The sequence below is a fragment of the Cyprinodon tularosa genome, unplaced genomic scaffold, assembly GCF_016077235.1.
Source record: "Cyprinodon tularosa strain WSP-4 unplaced genomic scaffold, ASM1607723v1 ctg112, whole genome shotgun sequence".
Classification (NCBI taxonomy): domain Eukaryota; kingdom Metazoa; phylum Chordata; class Actinopteri; order Cyprinodontiformes; family Cyprinodontidae; genus Cyprinodon; species Cyprinodon tularosa.
Window position 1 is genome coordinate 1,189,004 of NW_024037916.1, and position 24,449 is coordinate 1,213,452.

The 24,449-nt window shown below is 41.0% G+C and overlaps 1 protein-coding gene across 2 annotated transcripts in view; it reads left to right on the forward strand.

Annotated features, from left to right (window-relative positions):
* The window catches only part of LOC119793154 (neurogenic locus notch homolog protein 1-like), a 53,271-nt gene extending 29,002 nt beyond the window's left edge, over positions 1 to 24,269 (forward strand). Inside the window, exons 10-34 of one of the 2 annotated variants that reach the window (XM_038300180.1) lie at positions 3,831 to 3,944; positions 4,057 to 4,290; positions 4,386 to 4,496; positions 7,128 to 7,320; positions 7,410 to 7,555; positions 7,634 to 7,747; positions 8,455 to 8,574; positions 9,432 to 9,584; positions 9,690 to 9,918; positions 10,286 to 10,487; positions 10,594 to 10,747; positions 10,832 to 11,016; positions 11,454 to 11,586; positions 12,082 to 12,339; positions 12,531 to 12,643; positions 13,789 to 14,318; positions 14,398 to 14,832; positions 15,060 to 15,208; positions 18,450 to 18,663; positions 18,958 to 19,048; positions 19,220 to 19,385; positions 20,437 to 20,735; positions 20,883 to 21,030; positions 21,325 to 21,422; positions 21,504 to 24,269. In XM_038300180.1, coding sequence (XP_038156108.1) covers positions 3,831 to 3,944; positions 4,057 to 4,290; positions 4,386 to 4,496; positions 7,128 to 7,320; positions 7,410 to 7,555; positions 7,634 to 7,747; positions 8,455 to 8,574; positions 9,432 to 9,584; positions 9,690 to 9,918; positions 10,286 to 10,487; positions 10,594 to 10,747; positions 10,832 to 11,016; positions 11,454 to 11,586; positions 12,082 to 12,339; positions 12,531 to 12,643; positions 13,789 to 14,318; positions 14,398 to 14,832; positions 15,060 to 15,208; positions 18,450 to 18,663; positions 18,958 to 19,048; positions 19,220 to 19,385; positions 20,437 to 20,735; positions 20,883 to 21,030; positions 21,325 to 21,422; positions 21,504 to 22,874 — 5,960 coding nt within the window. In that variant the 3' untranslated portion in view covers positions 22,875 to 24,269. The remainder of the gene's footprint in view (positions 1 to 3,830; positions 3,945 to 4,056; positions 4,291 to 4,385; positions 4,497 to 7,127; positions 7,321 to 7,409; positions 7,556 to 7,633; positions 7,748 to 8,454; positions 8,575 to 9,431; positions 9,585 to 9,689; positions 9,919 to 10,285; positions 10,488 to 10,593; positions 10,748 to 10,831; positions 11,017 to 11,453; positions 11,587 to 12,081; positions 12,340 to 12,530; positions 12,644 to 13,788; positions 14,319 to 14,397; positions 14,833 to 15,059; positions 15,209 to 18,449; positions 18,664 to 18,957; positions 19,049 to 19,219; positions 19,386 to 20,436; positions 20,736 to 20,882; positions 21,031 to 21,324; positions 21,423 to 21,503) is intronic. The other variant, XM_038300186.1, reaches the window with a different exon arrangement.
* Positions 24,270 to 24,449: the final 180 nt, after the last annotated feature.

A 24,449-nucleotide genomic window follows, 5' to 3' on the forward strand; every position in this document is an offset into this window, starting at 1 on the left:
CTGTACCACAATTATGGGTGTTTCAGTTGTTCTCTTTATTTTTCAGCAGTCACAAGAGAAACGTGCTGCACAGTTTAAAAACATGGAACACAACAGTACTATACAACAAACTATAACAAACAGTACACACTAATACACACAGTATGATTTACTCTAAAGGGGAAAAAGTGAATGCTACAGCACCTTTGTGTGTAAACACAACACTCACAGGTGCAGTAGCCTTCACTTTTCCCCCCTTCAGAATAAATTATAATATCAGTGAGGTCCAGTAATGGATGCGTATGCTGTAAAAGCACACAGTTCATTGGTGTAAGCATATTAGTAAAACCAATAATAGTAAAACTAGCGAACGTACAAAAGTGCATAGCAATGTCAGGCTCATACCTTGGGCGAGCATCACTCCGGTGTGGTCCTCAGGAAAGTACACGGTCTGTAGACACCGAGCGCGGAGGGTCCAGTCCGTGATAAGGATGGTGAGACTCATAAGGCTGTGTTGCTCTACTCATCCACATGTCCGTAGTCAACGCATAATGCGTCGCACCACTGCGTACCTCTCTCTCCACTTCAGCCCGACAACTAGCATATAAGCCAGGCAGCTCCGCTTTAACGGTAAAATCTTCTTGGGTGTCCATCATTCATTTTTTTTCAAGCCAGAAAGAAATTTCACGGGCTCTCTCCATCAGTAATGTCGCAAACGTATGGTGCAAAGCCGCGTGACGTAAAGCGGTGTAGTGTCGCAAAACCACGTTCTCTACACATTATCTTTTTATTCTCTCTTTTTTTTCGTTATATACACTTAGAGTTTGCATAGCAAAAACGCAAAATGTTATATTAACAGATTATATTAAAATGTATATTAGCAGTAATAATAATAATAAAGAAGTTTATCACGATAGAAAAAATAGAGGAGAAAGGTCACGATAGACATGTTTCTCTCGTCCTCACGATATATATCGCCATATCGCCCAGCTCTAATTTAGTGTAAATCAATCTCCATCTTCAGCTCAGTCATAGATCTTTTTCAACATGTTAAATGTGTGCCAGCTCTAAGAAGTCATATCTACCACAATAGAAATCTTTTTTTCGATTTTTTTATGCCACATTCTGTCTGATATCTGCTCCTCGCTTATATTTTAGCTTTTTTTTTTCATAGTTAAATATTTCAGATCATCAAGCAAATTCAGATATCAGAGAAAGATAAGCAAATAGAGACACAATGCTTTTTAAAAAACAAAAACAAAACAAAAAAAAAAGATTTAATTTTAGTTACAAAGCCATTTACTATAAGGCTTAAGGACTTCAAAGAACCCCAGCTAGAAAATTGAGCCAAAAATAGAGAAAACCTAGAAAGGTGATCAACCTTCTCATTGGTGGCTGGAACCAGGTGCAAGAAAACAGAGATGCGCAAAACATCCAGATAAGCAATCGGTCATGTTTTTTGACTCAAGGAAAAAAAATGTTTTATTATTATGTTTTACTGCTCTACACAAGGGAGTTAAAGGAATAGTACACCCAAAACATGATTAGCCTTCATTTTCTACTCACTCCCATGCTGAACAACACTCTGGAGTACTTTTTTGATATCTCAAATGCATCTGGAGATCTGGGAGGCTTCTTGCTGTCTGCTGACATTCAAATAATGGAGGTCTATGGTGCCCCAGACAGAAAGGTCCATAAAAGTCCACAAAAAACGTGTCAATATTCCTCCATACTGCTCGTCCAATGTATTCCAAGTGTCCTGAGTGGGTAGCATCCAGAATTTACTCGAAACGAAGTCATTTAGAATGTTTTTAGAGCATAAACAGTAGTGTATAGGATTTCCTGAAAGCGCGCACGTGCGCGATCACGACGCTACGGAAGCCGGCAGACCAAACCAGCGCATTCAGCTCGGCAAGAACTCATGCTCTTCCTCAACACTGAAGTCCTCAGACATTTTTCTTTCGTTGTTTCTTTCTTTGCACAGGTAAACAGCACATTTCTTCTTCTACGCTTGCATTATTGGCAGAGCAGACGCTGAATGCGCACTTTCATCTGGTTTGGTCTGCCGGCTTCCGTAGCGTCGTGATCGCGCATGTGCGCGCTTTCAGGAAATCCTATACACTACTGTTTATGCTCTAAAAACATTCTAAATGACTTTGTTTCGAGTAACTTCTGTATGCTACCCACTCAGGACACTTGGAATACATTGGACGAGCAGTATGGAGGAATATTGAAACGTTTTTTGTGGACTTTTATGGACCTTTCTGCCTCGGGCGCTGGGCACCTCCATTATTTGAATGTCAGCAGACAGCAAGAAGCCTCCCAGATCTCCAGATGCATTTGAGATATCAAAAAAGTACTCCAGAGTGTTGTTCAGCATGGGGGTGAGTAGAAAATGAAGGCTAATCATGTTTTGGGTGTACTATTCCTTTAATCTTATCTAACACTGCAAGGGAACCAGAGCCAAATTTGTTTCTATTTTTTTATATTTTAAGGTTTAATATATATGCTCTTTATGAAGAATCATTGAATAAGAATTGTAACAACTTGGTTTGAATATTTCACCTTAAATTTTTCACATTCTTGCACTGCAAAAAAAAAAAAAGAAGTCTAGATAAGCCATTTTCCCTTAAAATAAGTGCATTTTCTATTGAGTTGAGGGGGAAGTGAGGATTTTTTCCAATGGAACAAGACAATTTATATTTAATATAAGAAGAAACAATTACTCTTACGTCTTATTTTAAATGTATATTATCTTATTTTTAGAGTAAACATACTCATGACATTGCCATATCATCTTATCTACCTCCTCAAATTAAGTGTAAATACACAGAAATATTTACTTATTTCTGAATAGTTTTTGCAGTGTGGAACTGTTAAGTAAAATAATTCCCACTCAGAAGTTTGCTAAATTCAAGAGGACATATCTGTAAATAAACATGATTATTAGGGGTTAAAGAGAAAAAGCAAACCCTTATTATCTGGAATATTTTTTTTTTTCAATTAACTTGGGCATTTTTTATTAAGCTGCATGTATTTACATGTACCATCATTATTCTATCTATGCTCCCATTTGTCTGCTTCCAGCTTGCTAAAATAAAAAAAGTCCACAGGAAGTAATCAGTTTGCTGTCCAGCACACAAATACTTCCTCTATGGATTTTCATAGCACACCTGTGGGTTTCAGTGATCTGTTGCCTAAGAGGGTTGATCTGAGGGTGATATCTCTTCATCAGACGACATCCTCAGACTGTGACTAAGGGGAGACAGTAATATCTGAGACGACAATAACTCCAGGAAAAAGGAGGAAGCCTGCTGCTAGATTCTGACTGAACGAGGGGTTTAGTGTCAGAGGTCAAGCTAGCTTCTTTCAGAGGTGGGCGGGGAATAGAGGGAGTAGCAGGGAGATTGGGGGGCGACTAAGACAGGAGAATGCACATTGTGATGGAAAAGTTTTGGGGGACAAAGAAGGCAACGCGCTCACTTTGTCGCTGTGTTGAGCAGACAGGCTCTCCTTTGTCCTGCAGACTTTAGTCAGGAGGCCTCACAACCCTCCGTTCTTTCCTTCCTCCCCCACCTTTAACCGAACTTGTCCCCCCTACTCTTGCATCTCCCTGTTTTCGTTTTGCTGAAAACAAGAGAAAGGGATAAGGAGTGGTTACAGTGTTGCACAGCATCTCATTAACATGCAAACTGTGTAATGTGATGAGAGCTCTTTAGGATGGATCCAGCTTTATTTGCAGATCTGGTTTTGAAAACTCAGAGAACAAATTAGCCATGTTTACACACGTAGTTCACAAACCCTATAATAATCTCCTCTGTGTTTTTTTGTTTTTGCTGTTTTTTTTCTAGGCTTTACTGGGAATCTTTGCCAGATAGACATAGATGAGTGTGCCAGCACACCCTGCAAAAATGGCGCCAAGTGCACAGACGGGCCCAACAAATACACTTGCGAGTGCACTGAAGGTAAACCGCTTCAGCTAAAATTTACATTAATAAACAAAACTAGCTTTTTTTTTTTTTTTTTTACAAAAATTAGAACAAGTTAATTTAAGTTGAATGCACTGGTTTCCTTTAGGTTACACTGGGAGGCACTGTGAGGTCGACGTAAATGAATGCTATTCCAATCCTTGTCACTATGGCTCCTGCATCGACGGGCTGGCCTCATTCAGCTGCAGCTGCAACCCCGGATTCACCGGCAGGCTGTGTGAGACCAACATCAATGAGTGTCTGAGTCAGCCGTGCAGGAACGGAGGCACCTGCCTGGACAGAGAGAACGCCTACATCTGCAGCTGCCCTAAGGGAACCACAGGTGGGCACTGGCTGCACAATAAGGACGTAGAAAAGAACATTTAGAAACCAAAGTTTAGCTCGAAAAATCAACCAAAATCAATATCCTGTCCACAGGAATCAACTGTGAAGTCAACATTGATGACTGCAAGGGCAATCTCTGTGGCTATGGATCCTGCATCGACAAGATCAACGGCTATGAGTGTGTCTGTGAACCTGGCTACACTGGTAAATAAAATCAGACGTACTAAAAGTATTTAAAGAGAAGCCAAAACAAAGAAGGAGAACTAGGTTATATGTCATAGAAAATAAGAAAGATTGACAAGATAAATAATGAAATTGGGACCACTTGATTAACCTTCATCATAGTCGCACAATATATACTAAAGTGGATCAGAAGCTCTGTAGGATACAGTACTACGTTTTAATGCAGGATTTGTTTTTTTCCACTTTCTTTCCATTCTCTGCTGCACATATAATACATCTCTTTTTGACCTTTATCTAAGTTTAGCCTTGAAAAGATTGGTTATAAATGAACTAAAATAGGTGGGAGAGCTTTCTGGCAAACTTGAAAACAGACTAACTCACCCTGATTTCCCTGCACGATAAAAAAAAACAAAACATTGATAGCTATACAGTGAAGTATATGTAAGAACGTTTACAGGCAGATATAGCTGAAGCTTAATTCCTGCAGTATTTTTGAGTTTACAAAACACCTGAGAATCTATCATCTACCACTGCAGCTTTAATCAATGGAGTCCCGCCCTTAAAGGGTCTGCCAATTATGTCGTAGTTTAAAAACGGGACATACAGCTGAATAAACATGGCGGCGCAGGAGGACAGACGTGTAGCTGCATCTATCACTTCGGTTTTCTCACAATCCACTAATTTATTTTCAAAAGAGGAACAGCAGGGGTGTAAAAGCAGAAAATTGTGCTTTCTCATGGTGTCTGCTGCTATTTCATTTGTTAGCATGATTGACTAAAAGTAAACTTTAAAAGGCGGGCACTAGTTGTTGCTTTGCCCAATCAGCTCTAAAGGTTCTGCAGAATGTCCCTCCGGTCCCCAAACCGATTCAGTGGGGGTGGTCCCACATTAATAACAGCAACTAAAGCTACATTTTATTAAAATTAGGTACAGCCTTGAAAATTGCAATGGCGATGCTATATTTTAATGAGGCTTAAAAGTATCTGATGCAAAAGTTGTATGCATTTACTAAGTTGTTAAATATTCAGAAAATTGTGTTTTCGGGTCCACTCTCTTTTTTTAGGGGGGTGTTTTTGTTGGAGTTTGAAAGGTAACATGTCTTGGATGTGCATATGGGTATGTAAATCAAAGGACTGTGTTGCAGTACAGGTTTGGAGCACCAGAGGGGCAGACAGAGGAGCTTGGTCCTGGTAGAAAGTGAGGATAGCAGATGGCGAGCGAGTAAGCACGCTCCTCTGAGGCTCATCTGGTGTCACTTTGCAACTCCACCCAGTCCCCAACCTGCTGCTGTTAGGACATGCAAGCTGCCCCCCCCCCCAATCCCAAAGAAAGGACACATACACACATACTTGCACACAGAGTCAGTGGGGATTTGTGCGGGAGAAAAGATTCCCTGAAAGATTCCTGAAAGGTGAGCTTTTAAAAGCTTGGAAGCGGGTCCCTGCTTTAAAGCTCAATGGGCAGCCTTTATGTAATGCATGGCACTGGCCTGAATGGCGTCAACGCTTCAAGTGGCCGACAAAGGCGGTCTTTAGATCTCCTATGCTTCTGAAAATTGATACAATCATTTCGGCATTGTTTTGAGGCTTTGTGTGCAACTTGACTGGTTGGTCGTTGATTTAGAAATATTTATTCTATTATAGTCACTGAAAAAATGGAAAAAAAAGTTTATGAAAACAGAACAGCTATTTATGGAACTCAAATTTTATCTAGTTTAATTGATGTAATAGCAACTATTACGGTGGGTCATGCAGGTTTCTATTCATGTTTTTCTGTTTTTAAAAGGTTGGTAATATTTTAAACTAATAAAATGATTAGTGCTTAATAAAATGTGGCAAAACCATAATTATTATCAGTCAGTAACATGTCTTCTACTCTCTTGTTGCACATTTTTGTATTTCTAAATAGTTAAAACAAGGTCTGAAAAGATAGAAATAGTTTATGAAAGTCAACTATGAAATCCTGGTACTGATTTTCTATTGGATTTAGCTCTAGACTTTGACTAGGTCATTCTAACACATGAACATACTACAATGGATTAACTAAGGTTGAAATATGTTCAAATTTGACTCTCATGGCCCTTTATTTAGCTCTATCCATCTCTCCATTAACTAACAAGCTTTAATAACCATGCTGAAGAGCAGCATCCCCACAGTACAATGCTGCCACCGCCTTGTTTCACTATAGAGATGGTGTTCAGGGTTCATTTTTCGTCCACATACAGTATTGGGCATTTTGGCCTTAAAGGTTCCGTTTCCATCTAATCTAATGAGATAACTTTCTACTGGATGCTGGCTGTGGGCTCTATATGGCATGTGACAAACGTTAAATGGGTCTTATGGTTTGTTTTCTTCTCGTCTCTGTTGGCTGATTTTTAGGAGTGCATGCTTAATATCTTCCCTGTTAACAAATTATTGTCAATTTAAAGTAAAGGGATCTAAATATAAATAGACCAACACTTTTTAGAGTATTGTATTTAGGAAATTTGTAAAAAAAAAAAAAAAAATTAAATAAAGTTACCCTCCAATTCAGTTTTCTTTTTTAAGATACCAAAATATGAAATACTTCAAGAGGTCCAAATGCTTGCGCAAGTCACTTTGAACATGTGGAGTCCTATGACTGAGATGAAAATATTTTGTCTTTGGGCTTCAGGTACAATGTGTAACATCAACATTGACGAGTGCGCCATCAATCCGTGCCACAACGGTGGAACCTGCATCGATGAAATCAACAGTTTCACCTGTGTGTGTCTGGATGGTTACCACGATCCCACCTGCTTCTCCCAAGTCAACGAGTGTCTCAGCAACCCCTGCATCCACGGTCACTGCGAAGACAAAATTAACGAGTAAGAGCTTCACAGCAACAGATCCAACATGTGCTTAACTAAAACTCTTTAGCATACACAGACTGAGCCTAGCGCTGTTTTCTCTTCAGCTATAAATGCCTGTGTGATTCCGGCTGGAGCGGGAAGAACTGCGACATCAACAATAACGAGTGTGAATCCAACCCTTGCATGAACGGAGGGACTTGCAAGGACATGACCAGCGGTTACGTTTGCACCTGTCGTATGGGCTTCACAGGTCAGCACCTGTTTGTGTGCCCACACCGTTGACTTTTGTGTGGACTCGTGTGTGATTTATTGTCTTCTGTGACCTCAGGACCAAACTGCCAGACAAACATCAACGAATGCGCCTCCAACCCCTGCCTGAACCAGGGCACATGCATCGACGATGTTGCAGGTTACAAGTGCAACTGTGTCCTGCCTTACACAGGTATGATATTATTATAATGGAACTTATTTAAAAACACATCAGTCTAGTTGCTTGTTCTTCTGGAATTTCCTCACAGGGGGCCAATTTCCACTGACTGCTTACTTTGAGTTTCGAGCCAAAGAGGAAAAATGTCCTGGTGATGAAATAACTGTCAAGTTCAGTCACAAGACTTCCTAAAGGGCTCAAAGTGTTGCACAAGTGTTGGATTCCTCTCCTCTGTGTGTTTCTCCCAAAGGGAACTTGGAAATGTTTTCATGTAATCTCTTTTTTTATTATTTGACCAAACAGATAATAATGGAAAGGCCAAGGGCTGGCTGTCTAATTTTTGCAGTGTATTTTTTGGAAACCTTTGCAGGACTTTAAATAATAAAAATCCTATTACCCTTGTTGGGGTGGGAACATGGTGCCTGACACATTTCCTGTTTGCCTGCTTCCTGTCTCACAGAACAGCAAATGGCTTTACAATGGCCGGAAGCTGGAGTTGGCTTCCCGTACGAGTCGTACGTTGTGGAAACAGATAGAGACATGTGTCCCCAGGCCCCTGATTCTGACAGGGCCTGGATAAAATCCTCTGATAGCTCTGATTGAAAGATGATTCTGTGTCCGTTTGGTTTGGGTCATCGCCAAATCCAAGAGTCCTACATGAGATCACAGAGTTTATAAGACCTTATGTAGTTGGCTCAAGGATGTGTTTATGTGTCTTACAGGTGAAAACTGTGAAATCCTGATGGCCCCTTGTAGCTCCAAACCCTGTAAGCATGGAGGAGTGTGTCAGGAGTCAGAAGACTACCTGAGCTTTTCCTGTGTCTGTCCTGAGGGATGGCAAGGTGAGCTCCCCGCCTGAAAAATGATCAGAAGGTCAAACGGTTTTAGTGAGGCTTTCTCCAGGTGGATAATCTATAAGATTGAAAACTGAGTCCCTCATCAGTCCTATTTAAAGAAGATTTGTTTCTTAGCTTTTCATCTTGTTATTTAGGAAAAGAAAAATAGCTTCATTTTGTTTGAAATTAGAAGATACTAAAGGAACACATTTCTGATTGGAATCTTTTTTTGATAAGCAAAATAAGATCTATTTTCTAATGGTGAAAAAAAATACATATAGCAAAGAGAGATGATAACTATGGTTTAACTCTATAAAAATTACTTAATTAAATTAAATGGAAGTTTTAAAACACTAATTAAACTGATTAAATTCTAAGATATATCACTTTACCAGCAGGTCAAAGTTTAAAAATAAGTTTTTGAACTAGTAATCAGGGTTTTATTTACTGAGAGTAACAATAAACCATAGAGGAAAAAGGTGGATGAAATGAAACTTTAAAACTCATTGATCTGTTAATTTACAACAGCAAATCCATCATTTAATGTAAAAGAGAAATGGTCCGAATTAAGATGATGGCTTGAAGAAAGAATCAATTTAGATTCCTCCAGATACTGCAGGGGAAGTTTCTGGTGAAATCCAGTTTATTCACTGGATGGCTTTGTTTTTAAGACTTTATTAGATACAATGGTTTGTTTTCTAAAGATGCACAATTGGTATGGATTCCAAGATGGAGCATCTTTAAAGATAGTCCCCTAATGCATCTGTGCAGATTCTAAGAAAAAAAAAAAACTTCATAGAAATAGATATTATTTCCAGCATGACTTACTGCTGTTTTTCTTCTTTTTGTTTTGTGGCTTTAAGGCCAAACATGTGAGGTGGACATCAAAGAGTGTGTGAAGAATCCTTGTCGCAATGGAGCAACCTGCCAGAATACACCAGGCAGCTACCACTGCAGCTGCAGACCAGGCTTTAGTGGACGCAACTGTGAGACCAACATTGATGACTGCAAACCCAGTAAGTTTACTATCCCTTCACCTTATGTGGAAAGTCATTTTGTTCTAATTATGTTGCAGGAGAGTCGAACCTGAGCTTTTCTGAGTTGAGCATTTCTCCCCACAGACCCCTGCAGCAATGGAGGCATTTGTAAGGATGAGGTTAATAGCTTCCTGTGTACCTGCCTGCCTGGATTCCGGGGACCAAAGTGTGAGGAAGATATCAATGAGTGTGAGAGCAATCCGTGCAAGAATGGAGCCAACTGCACAGACTGCGTGAACAGCTACACCTGCACCTGCCCACCTGGCTTCAGTGGGATCCACTGTGAAAACAACACTCCTGACTGCACAGAGAGGTGGGGAGCTCTCACAAGCTAAAATGCCGACCAGCTGTGCAGCTTTGACTTTGATTGGAAAGACAGGAAAGGATGTGATTTCATTAGCAAGTTCATTTTCTGCTGCAATGTAATTCTTCTTTTCTTGTCCACTGCTGCCCCCTGTGGTGGAGTATTGTTTTACTGCACTTCTTCTATTGAAAACAGAAGTAAGGGATGTATCTGTAAAAAAGAAGGGGTTTTCTTAATGTCTTGAAAACTTTAAACCTAAAGTAGAACATTCCTGTAACAATAGAAACACAGATTAGTTGCATTCCATCCTGGGAGCTCAAATTTATATATATATATATTTTTTTTCTTTCCTTTTTTGTTTTTTTCCCCCTCTCAGCTCCTGCTTCAACGGTGGAACCTGCGTGGATGGCATAAACACCTTTACCTGTTTATGCCCGCCGGGATTCACTGGGAGCTACTGCCAGCATGATATCAACGAGTGTGACTCTAAACCCTGTCAAAATGGCGGCACCTGTCAGGACAGTTACGGCACATACAAGTGCACCTGCCCCCATGGTTACACAGGACTCAATTGTCAGGTAGAAATCTGATGGTTGTTTGTTGGTCAGGTCAACGTAAAAGATTAGCATGTGATCATGTTTTTGTCAAACAAGTGCGAGTCTTTCAGCCCAATTTGTGTTTCAGAGCTTGGTACATTGGTGTGACACGTCTCCCTGTAAAAACGGAGGAACCTGCTGGCAGAGAGGGACCACCTACAGCTGTGAGTGTGAGACCGGCTGGACAGGCCTTTACTGTGATGTCCCAAGTGTTTCCTGTGAGGTTGCAGCCAAACAAAGAGGTATGAGGGAGATAAAACCTCAGCATCTTCCTACAAAGGGAATTGTATTAAATGTGAGCTAACTATCTCACCTTCTCTGCTCAGGAGTTGCAGTTTCTCAACTTTGTCAAAACTCGGGTCAGTGTCTGGATGCGGGAAACGTCCACTACTGTCACTGTCAGGCTGGATACACTGGCAGCTACTGCGAGGAGCAGGTGGATGAATGCACACCCAACCCCTGCCAGAACGGAGCCACCTGCACAGACTTTCTGGGTGGATACTCCTGTGAGGTAACAACCCTAAACACAAAGCTGTCCTGGTACTCCGCTGAGGCCCAGCGTCTCTCCCAGAGCTCCGCTATTTAAATAAAGTGTTTGATGTGTAATGACGAGCAAACCTGAGCCTGAGTTAGTTCTGAGCAGCTATCTGTGGCAATGTTTAGGCAGCAGTCATCGTTACTCCTTGATAAATCATCCTTAAATTTTAACTGCCTAGCTGTTCATTGTTTTAATGTTGCTGCCAATCATTGCAAGTAGCAAAAGCATATCTCAGGACCACACCTAATAAAGTGTCAGGTTGTGTTCCTTGGAGAGGAGAATTTGCTGGCCTTGGCAGGATAAAATCCGAAAACAGCCAGGTAAACAAAAACCCACCGTTGTTTCATGTCAGGCATTGATCAGACCTTCTCCTCTCCTTCTTTCGTCTTCCTCCTCCCTCCGTCCCGCAGTGCATGCAGGGATTCTTGGGGCCTAACTGTTCTGAGGAGATCGATGAGTGTTTCTCCCAGCCGTGCCAGAATGGGGGGACCTGCATTGACCTGATCAATACCTACAAATGCTCTTGTCCCCGAGGAACCCAAGGTCAGCAGACCTCACACACACACACTCACACACACCCCTCTTATCCCTCGCCCCCTTTCCCTTCTCCACGCTTCATTAATTAGGGCTTAACAGCATCCAGGGCATTAAACTCCCTACTTTCAGCCTGCCTCCAACTCTTCCTCCTCTTGTCAAATTTGCCATTAATTTCTCTCTCAGACATGAAGCGGCCTGCGTGTCGCGGGTCAGCTTGAATCGGCAGCTGAATTGTGAGCAGCCCAAAGCAGCCCACAGGTTTTAAAAGGTGGCAGAGGGAGTTTTTGGCATGAATATTCATCAGTCTGTGGTTTAATTATGACTGCTGATCTATGGCTCCTTCTGTTATACTGTCAATAGTTAAAAGAAATTTTTAAATGTACTCTAAACTTATAGATTTTAATTGCTAATAACATCTACAGCATGGAACAGCAAACATGCAAATCTCCTCTTTGTACGGAGGAGTGAAAGCTCTCCAATCTTATCGTTCACATTCCTTAGGCGTCCACTGTGAGATCAACATCGATGACTGTAACCCGTCCACTGACCCCGTCACCAAAGAGCCGAAGTGCTTCAACAACGGCAGGTGTGTGGATGGAGTGGGAGGTTACACCTGCATCTGCCCTGCTGGTTATGTGGGGGAGCGATGCGAGGGGGATGTCAACGAGTGTCTGTCCAACCCCTGTGACCCTCGGGGCACGCAAAGCTGCATTCAGCTCACCAACAACTACCGCTGTGAGTGTCGCACCGGATACACAGGTCAGTTTGAGACTAAAACTCATCTTTTTTCAAACAATAATTTAACTATCCCTTCCAGATTTTGATTGAACTCATCTTTACTGTAGCTAATGGACTAAAGGTAGACAAGATCCTTGGGAGCAGGACAGGATTTTCTACATATTAGCTAACTGAATACTTTTTTTGTCTTTTTGATTGATGTTTTTCTGCAGGCCAGCGCTGCGACCAAGTGTTTAATGGCTGTAAAAGTAAACCTTGCCGCAATGGAGGAACATGTGCTGTGGCCAGTAACACGCCACATGGTTTCATCTGCAACTGTCCCTCTGTGAGTACTGCTAATGTCCAGGAATATTATAGTATTTTACAGGGATAATATTTATTTCTTTGTTTTCATGTTACAGAATCAGGCCCAGATTCTAGTTGGTCTTTAGGGTCAATATTATTTCCATCCTCAAGGTTAGAGATTTTATTGTGCAAAAAGAACACTGTTACCATGGGTACAGCCTTAATAAAATATGAAACAATGCCTAAAAAATAAGAAGTGTTTCTATGGCGCTAAACCATTGACATCGAAAAAGAGATTTGACATTGTAAAACAAAACACTCAAGCACGAAACACTGAAAATCCAAACAATGAAAAGTCAGAAAGTTTAGCTACCAGTAAAAGTGACATTAAATGTTCTCAAGACCCCTGTTTAGTTTAATACAGTAGAGAAGAACCCTGGTTTTTCTCCCTAGGTGTTAAAAGCGAGTGTCCTTGCTGCAGATCAAGGGATTTTAAATGCAGAAACACAACATTTACAGAGAAAGTTTGTATCTCATCCACATCTAGTGGGGAAATTATTGAAACTTTCGTTGGTTTATTCAAGTACTGAAAATAATAATGATTACTTGTGATTAGGTAGCAGTGTCTGAGCCGAAGCCTTCTATATACTCACTGTAGGTACAGTAGATGACAAGAGTACCGGAAAAACGGAAGACCACTGAAGGAGCCTATCGTTTAGCCCCGCCCCCTAATCCGAAACAGTCCTAGCTTGATTTGAAAAAAAAAGATCAAAATCAAATGAGAGCATAGTCATTTTTTACTTTTTTAGTAAAATAAATTATATTGTAATTGTAATAGTAAATTGTAATTTTGATTTAAAAAATCTTGAATTGTAAAGTTTTTCACTGTTTTATTTTAAAAATCCAAATTAATGCCAATGCAAACTGTCACTGTTTTAGCTACATATGTTTCTGTTTCAGTTTGGACTTAATAGTAAAAATGCTACTTTTAATCCGGGTAAACAGAAATTGACGGTTCTGGTAGACATTTACTCTTTAATAAGCTTAAAATATTTGCACCCTTCTGTTTATCTGTATTTCTGCATTTATTTATCCAAAATTTACTATCATCACAGTAGAAATAAATGAAAAATATATTCATTGTCGGTTAAAGAGAAACAACAATTTCTGTGTTTGATGTTAAAGGGCTTCACTGGCTCCACGTGCGAATATGACTCCAAAACATGTGGCAGCCTCCAATGTCGCAACGGAGGCACCTGCATTTCTGGCCACAACAGCCCAAAGTGTTTGTGTCTGCCTTCGTTCACCGGGCCTGAGTGTCAGCACCCTACTGACAGCGCGTGCAAATCCAGTCCCTGCTACAACGGGGGCACGTGTGAACACGCTGCCGAGGCGCCTTTCTACCGCTGCGTTTGCCCCGCCAACTTCAACGGCCTCCGTTGCCACATCCTGGCGGCGGACCCTGAGGTGGCGTGCAGCATCCCGCAGTGCGAAGAGAACAAGCACAACAAGCACTGTGACACAATCTGCAACAACCATGCATGTGGTTGGGACAACGGCGACTGCTCGCTCAGCTTCGACGACCCGTGGAAGAACTGCTCAGCCGCGCTGCAGTGCTGGAAGTACTTCAACAATGGGAAGTGCGACTCCCAGTGTGACAATGCTGGATGCCTATACGACGGCTTTGACTGCCAAACTTTGGAAGGACAGTGCAAGTAAGCATCTAATGTGAAACAGATTCAATTTCACAGGAAAGTGTAAAAATGTTATCCTTAATTGCCATTTTCCTTCTAGCCCGCTGTATGACCAGTACTGTAAAGATCACTATGCGGACGGCCACTGTGACCAGGGTTGCAATAATGCTGAGTGCGAGTGGGACGGCTTGGACTGTGCCAACAACATGCCTGAGAAGCTCGCCGTGGGCCAACTGGTTCTAGTCGTCCACATCACCCCCGAGCATCTCCTGAACAACTCCTTCGGCTTCCTGCGCGAGCTGAGCCGCGTCCTCAGAACCAACGTGATATTCAGGAAGGACCCGAAGGGGGAGACGATGGTCTACCCATACTATGGGAACGAGCATGAGCTGAAGAAGTACACAGTTAAGCGATCCGTGGATTCCTGGTCTGAGATTTCTGACAAGGTGCTAACTGTGATGAAGAGGAGTCTGTATGACGTGGCAGGTGGCAGGATCAGAGGGAGGAGGGAGCTGGATCATTTGCAAATCAAAGGGTGAGAAAAAAGAACAAAATCTTTCTCTGATTGCTTCAATTTTGTTACATGTTTTAATCTATTTGAACTCCTACAGTTAAAGAGTGTAAAAGTAGTTATTTTTATGCTTTATCTTTTTACTCACCTATTCTTACAACTTTTCTAAATTAAGAACAGTCACTAAGGCTGTTTTACTATGTGGATAAAGATTAAAAAGACTCCTCTGTCTGTTTCTGTCCTCCCTAAAGCTCAATTGTCCACTTGGAGATGGACAACCGACAGTGCTTCCAGCAGTCCAACGAGTGTTTCCAGAGCGCTGATGATGCTGCTGCTTTCCTCGGAGCTCTGGAGTCCAGCAGCAAACTGGATGTTCCTTTCACTATTGAAGCTGTCTATAGTAAGTCGAATGATAATCTTCAACTAATGTAGTCATCTATTAATCATTAACTGGAGTTTATACATTGTAAAACATGCCTTTAGCTGACAGAGAAACCCATTTAGAGCAGTAATTATACCAAAATTGTAAAAAAAAAAATATATATATATATATATATATATATATATATAATATTATTTTACATTTGACATTATTTATAACTCTCTAGATTAAGTAGCAAATTACAGCTCTGAACTATTTGTGGTTTCTTCGCTACAGGTGTTTGAACTGAGTAAAGTCTAAAATGGAGCCTGTTGAGATTCGAGCAGTGATCCGTTTTTTCTATTTGAAAGGACTCACACCATGGAAGACTTTTGATTAAATTAAAGTAACTTATGGTGATGATTTTCGTTACATGACGTTGCAATATGTTTTACAAGGTTATATTATGGGACAATATCAGTATAAGTCACTTTCATTTGATTAAAAGTCTCCCATTGTGTGGGTCCTTTCAAATGCATAAACTCAGACTTGACTCAGTTTTAACACCAGTAAATCAGAAACCACAATTAGTTCAGAGCTGTAATTTGCTATTTAATCTATAGAGATTTAAAATACTTCACATGCAAGATGTCAAACATCTGGAAGTGGGCCAGGGGCATTACTTATTGAACACCCCTCGTATAAACATTTAGCATTTCCTGGTTTAAATTCTGTAAAAACGCTGTAAAAAAAAAATCCGTATTCTGTTCTGTCTCAAGATTACAAGTTTATCCCTCATGTCAGTAGGACCTCCATTTTTATGGAAACTTGTTAAAATGTGCAAAGAAAAGGAGTATGATCATGCAATTAAAAACAAACCTTTTTTTCATTTTTAAGGATTATTTAAGAGCAAATAAGCATTTAGACCCTTTTTTAAAACAAAATTACTTCAAATTCACCTGTAACAACTCCTGTCAAATATATGTCACATTTGCTTTTCTTAATCTTTCATGTATCACAGCATCAGAGTGTTTGATTTTAAATCAGTCACTTTATACAGAAACAGATTGCTCTTAAAAATAGGAAGACAAAATACATGCAGTTTATTTAAGGCAGGCAATGTGCCCCTGGCCTAAATGTGTCCTTATCTACAGTCAGAGAAAAATAGAACATCTTGAAACCATCAAATATCTCAAAAAATACTTTATTGTATCAGAGAATTGTAAGGAATTTACTGCGCAGTGTGGAATTACGTCACTGCATAAAAGGTGAACTCACTCAGAGGCACGTCTTTATCCAATGTGCCAGTAGCTGTGAGCGTACGTTCTAAAGATCTTTGGCTCAGTCATTTTTAAAGTCATTTTTAAATGCAGCAAAACTAAAAATACCGCTTATTCCTTGCTGTTCCTTTCAGTGAACTGAAAACAGATTTATTATTTAACATATTCATCTCAGCCTTCCTTACTGTGCATGAATGCACTCAACACTTAGAGAACAAGAATTCGTAATAGAAGATTTGCCTGTTGTTAGACGTTATAGTTCCACACAAAACAAAGGATATATTTGTTTTTGTGGTTGCTAAAAAGCGGTACATGCTCCATATAAGTAAAATAATGAAGTCAGGCCGGTTTATGTCACCGGCCAATAAATCACACCCTCTGTGAGGAAGTTAGGCTGACATCTTTACAGTTTAGTAAATTCATTTTGAATTCAAACACATGAAATAGTAAAAATCAAATAATAAATGGACTTATCTAGATATTATATAGCAGCAATACTGTGCCGAGGTGTCTTTTTAAGATAAAAAGTGGCCTTGAATCTTATTTTCTCCACATTGCCTTTAAAAAAAAGATTTTTTTGGGGGGGTATTTCTATTATTTATGCACTGATAGGATTGTGGTTAGGTTAAGTAGCTGACAAAATGTAGGGAAAGTTCAGAGCTTGGAGCTTTCAACAACCTGACAGTTAGCGAGTTCTGCTTGCTTCATATTTAGCTGTTTCCTGTTTGTCAATTTTTTCACCTGAACATTAACGCTCGTTCTCCTTCAGGCTAAAAATGGAAATGAACCTTTTCTGTTTCAAAGGTGAAACAATTATGACTGACTTAGTATTAGTTTTGGTTTTTAAGTGTTTAGGAGGATTATTTTTGACAATATCATAATTAGCGATTTTTGGTAGATATCTCTATTTGAAATTGCATTTCACTTTACTGTTAAATAGATGCTGCAGATTTTCTGTTAGCCTGGAACTCTCTAAAACATACAGTCTAAACAGTTTACATAATCCTTTTTATTGGGGATGTAGCGTTAATAGGGGGGGGAGAACAATTTTGGGGTGTTGGGTCCTTAAAGCACAAAGAAAACATGTGTTCCTTTATGCTTATTCTCAAACTAAAAGGATCAGGAAAGGCCTGCAGTCGGATCCTCCCCGCAGAACTCTTTGATTGTGTATTTGTTATGCAGCGATGAACAAATGCAATTGTGAATCTCATGGTCGAATCAATCAATTTCTTCCTCTGTGTGCAAATCCAATGGCTTCAGGCTCCAAAATGGTTAATTGCAGCAAATCAACCTCCTCCCCGTTCGTTCACATCATAAGGGCGTCTCTGGCTTCCTCTTTTTCAGACATGTATACCTATATGCGCTCTGACAGCGAACCCTCACACAGACGCGCACACACGCCTTATCCCACATGGCGAGGGGCTGCTGCAACCTTCACCTCGCTGAATGTAATACCAGGACTTAATGTATCTCTGAGGGTTTAGGTTGGGGGAGTTTATCATTTCAAAATCGTTAGTGAAAGAAAAAAAAAAAAAGAGAAGAGGAAAAATTGATCGGGAGTGTGCTAGAAGTTGGGAGTCTTTGTTATCTCGAAAATCCTAATAAATCCTTCGTCTTTACAGCTTAAAGCGCGTGCAGTAATTTGAAGTTCATTAATCCCCTCCCTTTTTTTCTCTTAAAGAAGAAATGGTAAAGTTGTCTCTTGGTACCCTGAGTTGAAAAAGGAGAGAGGAGGTGGTGATGTTCTTTTTCCCTTATTTTCTTTTTTTTTATCCCGCCCCAGCCCCTTGTCCCCCCCCCCCCCTTTTTTTTTGATGAAAAGTGGTTAGCTATTCTGATTATTACTGAGTAGATAGTAGAAGCTAGCTTGACAAGCAGGGAGGATCATCAGTGAGTTTCTGGCTCTGGGTCTAGCTGCCGCCTGCGCTGCGGGAAGTGCTGGGCGACGAAGAGCCGGACTATCAGGACCTTCGTGATTATGTCGCCCGCTCTCCTAACAGGCGGCGTTGACCGGCAGCCTTCCGACGGACTCTACGCAATCTATCTGGTCCTGGGCGGCGTCGGGATACTGGCCTTCCTTGGAGTGGGAATGGTGGCAGCCCGAAAGCGGCGCCATGAGCACGGGCGTCTCTGGCTTCCCGAGGGCTTCAAGACCACGGAGACCAGCAAGAAGAAAAGACGGGAGCCTGTTGGAGAGGATTCAGTTGGATTGAAGTGAGTTTTTGATTGGTTCTTTTACGGAAATCTACTTCACTGTGACCACCGGACTCACAGTGAAAGCGATGAATTGGGTGTGACAGTTGATTGGTCATGGTTGAATTTTACAAGGATCATAGACTGAGATAACTTTGGTGAATATTCATTAACTGATCTGCCGGAGAGGTGGGGTAGAGATCTGATCAATGGTTTTATTTTATTTTATTTTTTACTTCCCTGCAATATTAATGATGAGCAGCTTAAAAGCAGCGGATTAGATGGATTTTTCCTAAATTGTCTGCGTTCTCACAGGCCACTGAAAAACACCTCTGATATTTCTCTGATGGACGACAACCCGAATGAATGGGGAGAGGACGAACATACGGATGTGAAGCGATTCAAAGTAAGAAAACAGAAATGCCTTTTCAAGAGATTTAAATATGATTTAAGCTGCATATAATTATCCAGAAATTTTCAAACTCATACTAAAGCTCATCTATAATTCATGCATTAAAATTTAATTATTTGTTTGTTATAAAACCATAATATTTAGCTTTTTTTTTGTGTGTTTTTGCAGATTGATGAGCAGACTGTGATGGACGCCGACGACCAGACCGACCACCGCCAGTGGACCCAGCAGCACCTGGATGCCGCCGATCTCCGTATCCCCTCCATCGCTCCCACTCCACCTCAGGGTGAGATTGAAAATGACTGCATGGATGTCAACGTGCGAGGACCAGGTAATTAAAATACCATATTCACCTCAAATATATTATTTACAGGATTATGTGCATCTAAACAGATGTCATTTTATGTAAAAAACAAATTTAATTAACTGTGAATTAATCAAAATAAGTTGAATAATAACATCCCATCTTTTCTATTGGTGATCCTAACTTCTAAAGTGGGAAAAATGGCAAAATAAATTTTACTGTTTTAAACAAAATCCTGTTAAGCTGTTAAAATGTCAGCTGATTTCATTATTTCAAAAGGTTAAAGAAAAAAAAAAGATAAGTAGAAATGTTTCTGGGTTAGATATTTTTTTAAGCGTGTGCCATGAGTGTGTGTTTGCATGTGTAATTGTGCGTGAAGGAGTTACTAAAGCCCCATGTCCTCAGGGTAAAGGATCTTCTTCAAAGCAGCCAGCTGGAAGCCAGGCGCCTCGGGGAAAACACTGATTCCTGATCAGATCAATCATTTCACCAGTAATAGGGCTCCGTTTTTATCTTTATGCAACATTATAAAAAAAAATGAGTTCATCAGATATAAAAAAAACTGAAAATGTTTGGTGGTTAATGCCAGAATCCCTGTTCAAAAACTATGAAAAATCAAAGTAGCTCATTTAACAACTTGAGAGCTCTTTTTCCCTCTGTCAGGGATCGATGCTCTTGAATCGACCAAATCTGTGAGATCTTAGGATTGCTTTTCTTTTGAGGAGAAAACCTATCCTAGTCATCTGACTGAGCTGCCTCTCTCAGTTAGATATTAATGCTTTGTTTTATGGTAGCAGCCCTGGCCTCTATCCCTGAAGCGCTGCTTTCCTTCTGAGGCGCCTCCTGTGCCTTGATCAGAATCGCTTCTTGAAAGGAAAAGCTATGATGATTCAACCCAAGCAAAAGCATCAAATCCACATTCGATTTGCTGGTTGCTTTGTTTTGATCTGCCTATGGCTTTGAAGAGGAACATTTCTGTCTTCAAGTTGCTCTTATTCGGCCTTCCAGAGTTCTGCTGACCATGCAAACACATTGCCAAGATCCACCTTTCATGTCCTGCTGCTTCCTCTCCCCTTAGATGGATTCACTCCCCTGATGATCGCATCCTGCAGCGGCGGAGGACTAGAAACTGGCAACAGTGAGGAAGAGGAGGACGCCTCGGCTAATGTCATCAACGACTTCATTTATCAGGGCGCTAACCTCCACAACCAGACTGATCGTACCGGTGAGACAGCCCTTCATCTGGCTGCCCGGTACGCTCGCTCTGACGCTGCCAAACGGCTGCTGGAGGCCAGCGCCGATGCAAACATTCAGGACAACATGGGCAGGACACCTCTGCATGCTGCAGTGGCCGCTGATGCCCAGGGGGTCTTCCAGGTGGGCCCTTTTCTCCCTCTAATGCCTTAAATAAATCTGAACGTATTGTTTAATATAAAATACGTTACAATAACATAATATCATAGTACTGTTGTATAAATGCAACTAAAGCTGCTAAGATATTTAATCAACTGTTTCTCTTAATAGATTCTGATAAGGAACCGTGCCACAGATTTGGACGCCCGCATGCATGATGGCACTACACCCCTGATCTTGGCTGCCAGGCTGGCAGTGGAAGGCATGGTGGAGGAGCTTATTAACTGTCACGCAGATGTGAATGCCATCGATGATTTTGGTACACAAATATTATTTATTTTAGCATCTACAGTGCCTTGCAAAAAAAAAACTTGTATTTTCTGTTTGAGTTTCAATGTATTTTATTATTAAAGTGATAGACATTAGCGTAGGGTGGTAGAGTTGGCCCTAAAATCGGGGTTTTATTTCAGGGTAGCACAGTGAAATAGGATTCATTCTGAAAAGTCTTTAGGAGTGTGATTACTTTTGCAGGCTTCTGGACGTGTTTGAAGCTGTTTGTAGTACTATTAGAGTTTGAATGACTTCCCTTTTTTTTTTTTTTTTACCTTTTCAGGAAAATCAGCCCTCCACTGGGCTGCAGCAGTCAATAATGTGGAGGCTGCGATTGTTCTACTCAAGAATGGTGCCAACAAGGACATGCAGAACAACAAGGTTTGGAAAAAAAAATTAAGTTTCCTTTAAAATAACTTTCTTTGATCTGGTTTAATGTTGTTTCTATCCTCTTTGCTTCAGGAGGAGACGCCTCTGTTCTTGGCTGCCAGAGAAGGAAGCTATGAGACTGCTAAGGTCTTATTGGATCATTTTGCCAACAGGGAAATAACTGACCATATGGACCGGCTCCCTAGAGACATTGCACAGGAGAGGATGCATCATGACATTGTGAGGCTGATGGACGAGTACAACCTGGTACGAAGTCCCCCCATGCACGGAGGGTCTCTGAGCACCACATTGTCTCCCCCTCTTTGCTCACCCAGTGGGTTCCTTGGCAGCATGAAGCAGCCTCAGCCTCAAAGTCAAGGCCAGGGGAAAAAAAACCGCAAGCCCAGTCACAAGGGAATCGGCTGCAAAGATGGCAAAGACATGAAGGTGAAGAAGAAGAACTCTCAGGACGGGAAGTCTGGGAACCTCCTGGACAGCTCGGCCGTTCTGTCGCCTGTAGACTCATTGGAGTCTCCTCACGGATACGTTTCTGATGTAGCCTCGCCGCCTATGATGACCTCCCCCTTCCAGCAGTCGCCATCTGTATCCCTTAACCATCTGCAGGGGATGTCTGACCCTCATATGGCTGTAAACCACATGGTGATGCCAAACAAGCAGGAGCTAGCCCGCATGCAGTTTGACCCACTGCCACCCCGTTTAACCCACCTACCAGTCTCTGGCTCCGGCGGTCAGGGTCCCATGAATGGCCAATGTGACTGGCTATCCAGGATGCACAGCAACATTAACCAGGCAGGTCAGTTCAACCCCATGAGAGGCGCCCCTGGGGGCCAAGGAGGTATGCACCAAGGTGGGCAGCATGGGATGATCACAACTACCCTGCATAATAGCCACCCCAACTCCAGCATGTCGCAGATGATGACCTATCAGGGGATGCAGAACCCCCGACTGGGCCCTCAGAGCCACATGATGCAGCAGCAGGCTCAACAAATGCAGCAAATGCAAAACCTTCAACAACTTCAACAGCAGCAGCAGAGTATCCAGCTGCAGCACCAGAACTCTAACTCAGCCAACACCCAGAACTTCATCAGCGGGGACCTCAGTTCCCCAGAGCTCCAGCAGGGAACAGGTAATTCCAGCATGCCCATACGTACCATCCTCCCACAGGAAACCCAGATCATGTCCTCCTCCATCAGTCAGTCCATGCCCAGCACCCAGTTCCTCACCCCACCCTCCCAGCACAGCTATACGGGCCCAATAGACAACACCCCAAACCATCAGGTCCAGGTGCCCGACCATCCCTTTCTGACCCCGTCCCCTGGCTCCCCTGACCAGTGGTCCAGTTCATCTCCCCATTCCAACATGTCCGACTGGTCAGAGGGCATTTCAAGTCCACCAACAAGCATGCAGTCCCAAATTGGGCATATATCAGAACAGTTCAAATAAAAAGCACCCACATCAACTGCTGTATGTTTTATTTTTTATTGTTATTTTGTAAAAAAGAAAAAGTTCTCTGTGAAGAAAACGAAAAAGGGCAAAGAAGTGATCAAAATGTAGGACTTTTATACATTTTTGTACTAACAGTGACATCTGTGCTTCATTCCTTTTCTTTTTTATTTATTAAGGTTTTATTTATGTTTCTTTGGTGTGGGGAGGTCGTACGCAGGACTGAGAAAGTCCTCTAGAGGAACTTCTTTCCTATACAGCTCATTTTTTACAGTAAAGTCACAGCAAACACACTGGGTATTTATTTCCTTAGAGACTCTTAGTCTGTCTTTTTTTTCTATGATTTCTCTCTCTGTTTATAATTTGTATAATCCTGTTTATAATGAAAATTGTGATTAAGATAGAGCACATTGTAAGTTTCAGTGTTATTTCAAATTTGTTTGAAAGGGAGATGACATTTCTGTGAATAGTAACAGAATGCATCTAAAACATAGAACTTTTTCCCCCTTTTTAAACATCAAGTAAATCCTAGTAACACTAGAGTTGTGTACATTTTGTTGAATCGCTGACACAGTGTTATGCTGTGTTAATGTGTTCTTCTTGTGGTGAGGGATGTGATTTGTTGTACAGTTTATGGCCATCTTGGAGATTGGCAATTAAGACAGGCTTGAATTGTTGTGAGTCCTGTGGTTTTGCAGAACTGGCCCGTTGGCCACAATGTTTGTTGTTGTCCAGAGGGAACAGGAATCTCTATTTCCTTTTCCTCTCCGATTAGTTTTAGCCTATGGCTGCGTTCTTCCTTCTGTAAATATGCTTTTATGCATTTCCCTTGTAAGCAAGATTTTGTTTAAGAAATCTTACGTCTTCATTATGCATTGAATTGATCCTGCACTGTTCAAAAGCCTCTAAAATGTAAGACATCAGAATATATATTTCTATTTTTTCTGACCCCCCCCCAAGGCACAAAATACATTGAGCTGATATACAAATGACTGAAATATATTGTTAGGTAACCTTTTCAGAAAAAAAGAAAGGAAAAGAAAAAAAAAAATCAACAATAAAGATTGAGGTTTTATAAATTTGTATTTATTTACTGTTCTGTAACAAAAACTTGCCGAGGCAAACATACATGTGTAGGAATGTCTTTTTATTTTTAAGCACTGCCAACTTAAGTTCTCAACTGTATTCACTTAAATGTCTAAGATGCACTCTGTTTGAGTTTTCAAATCTACTTATTAGAACAAAAGGATATGTTAGTTTTTGTAGCAGCATTTTTGATTTTGTTTGCTTCTTATGTGAAGTTATCATTCATAATAAATGTAAGTTTGCAGTTTATTTTCATCTGTGTAAAAGTTACCTTCTATAATAAATGACATATTGCTGTCTTAAACACATGAGGAAGAGTCTTTCTTCTAATGAGACTGAAATACCTTATTCTAGATTAAATTTTTTCCCAGGCCACTGCTGGCTTCATGAAGACTGAACCTGCTTTCACTCTTTGATTTTGTCTCCATCTAGTGGTGAAATTCATGTTTTTACCAAAAGCTACAATTAACTTCTTTAAGGGAGCCCGTC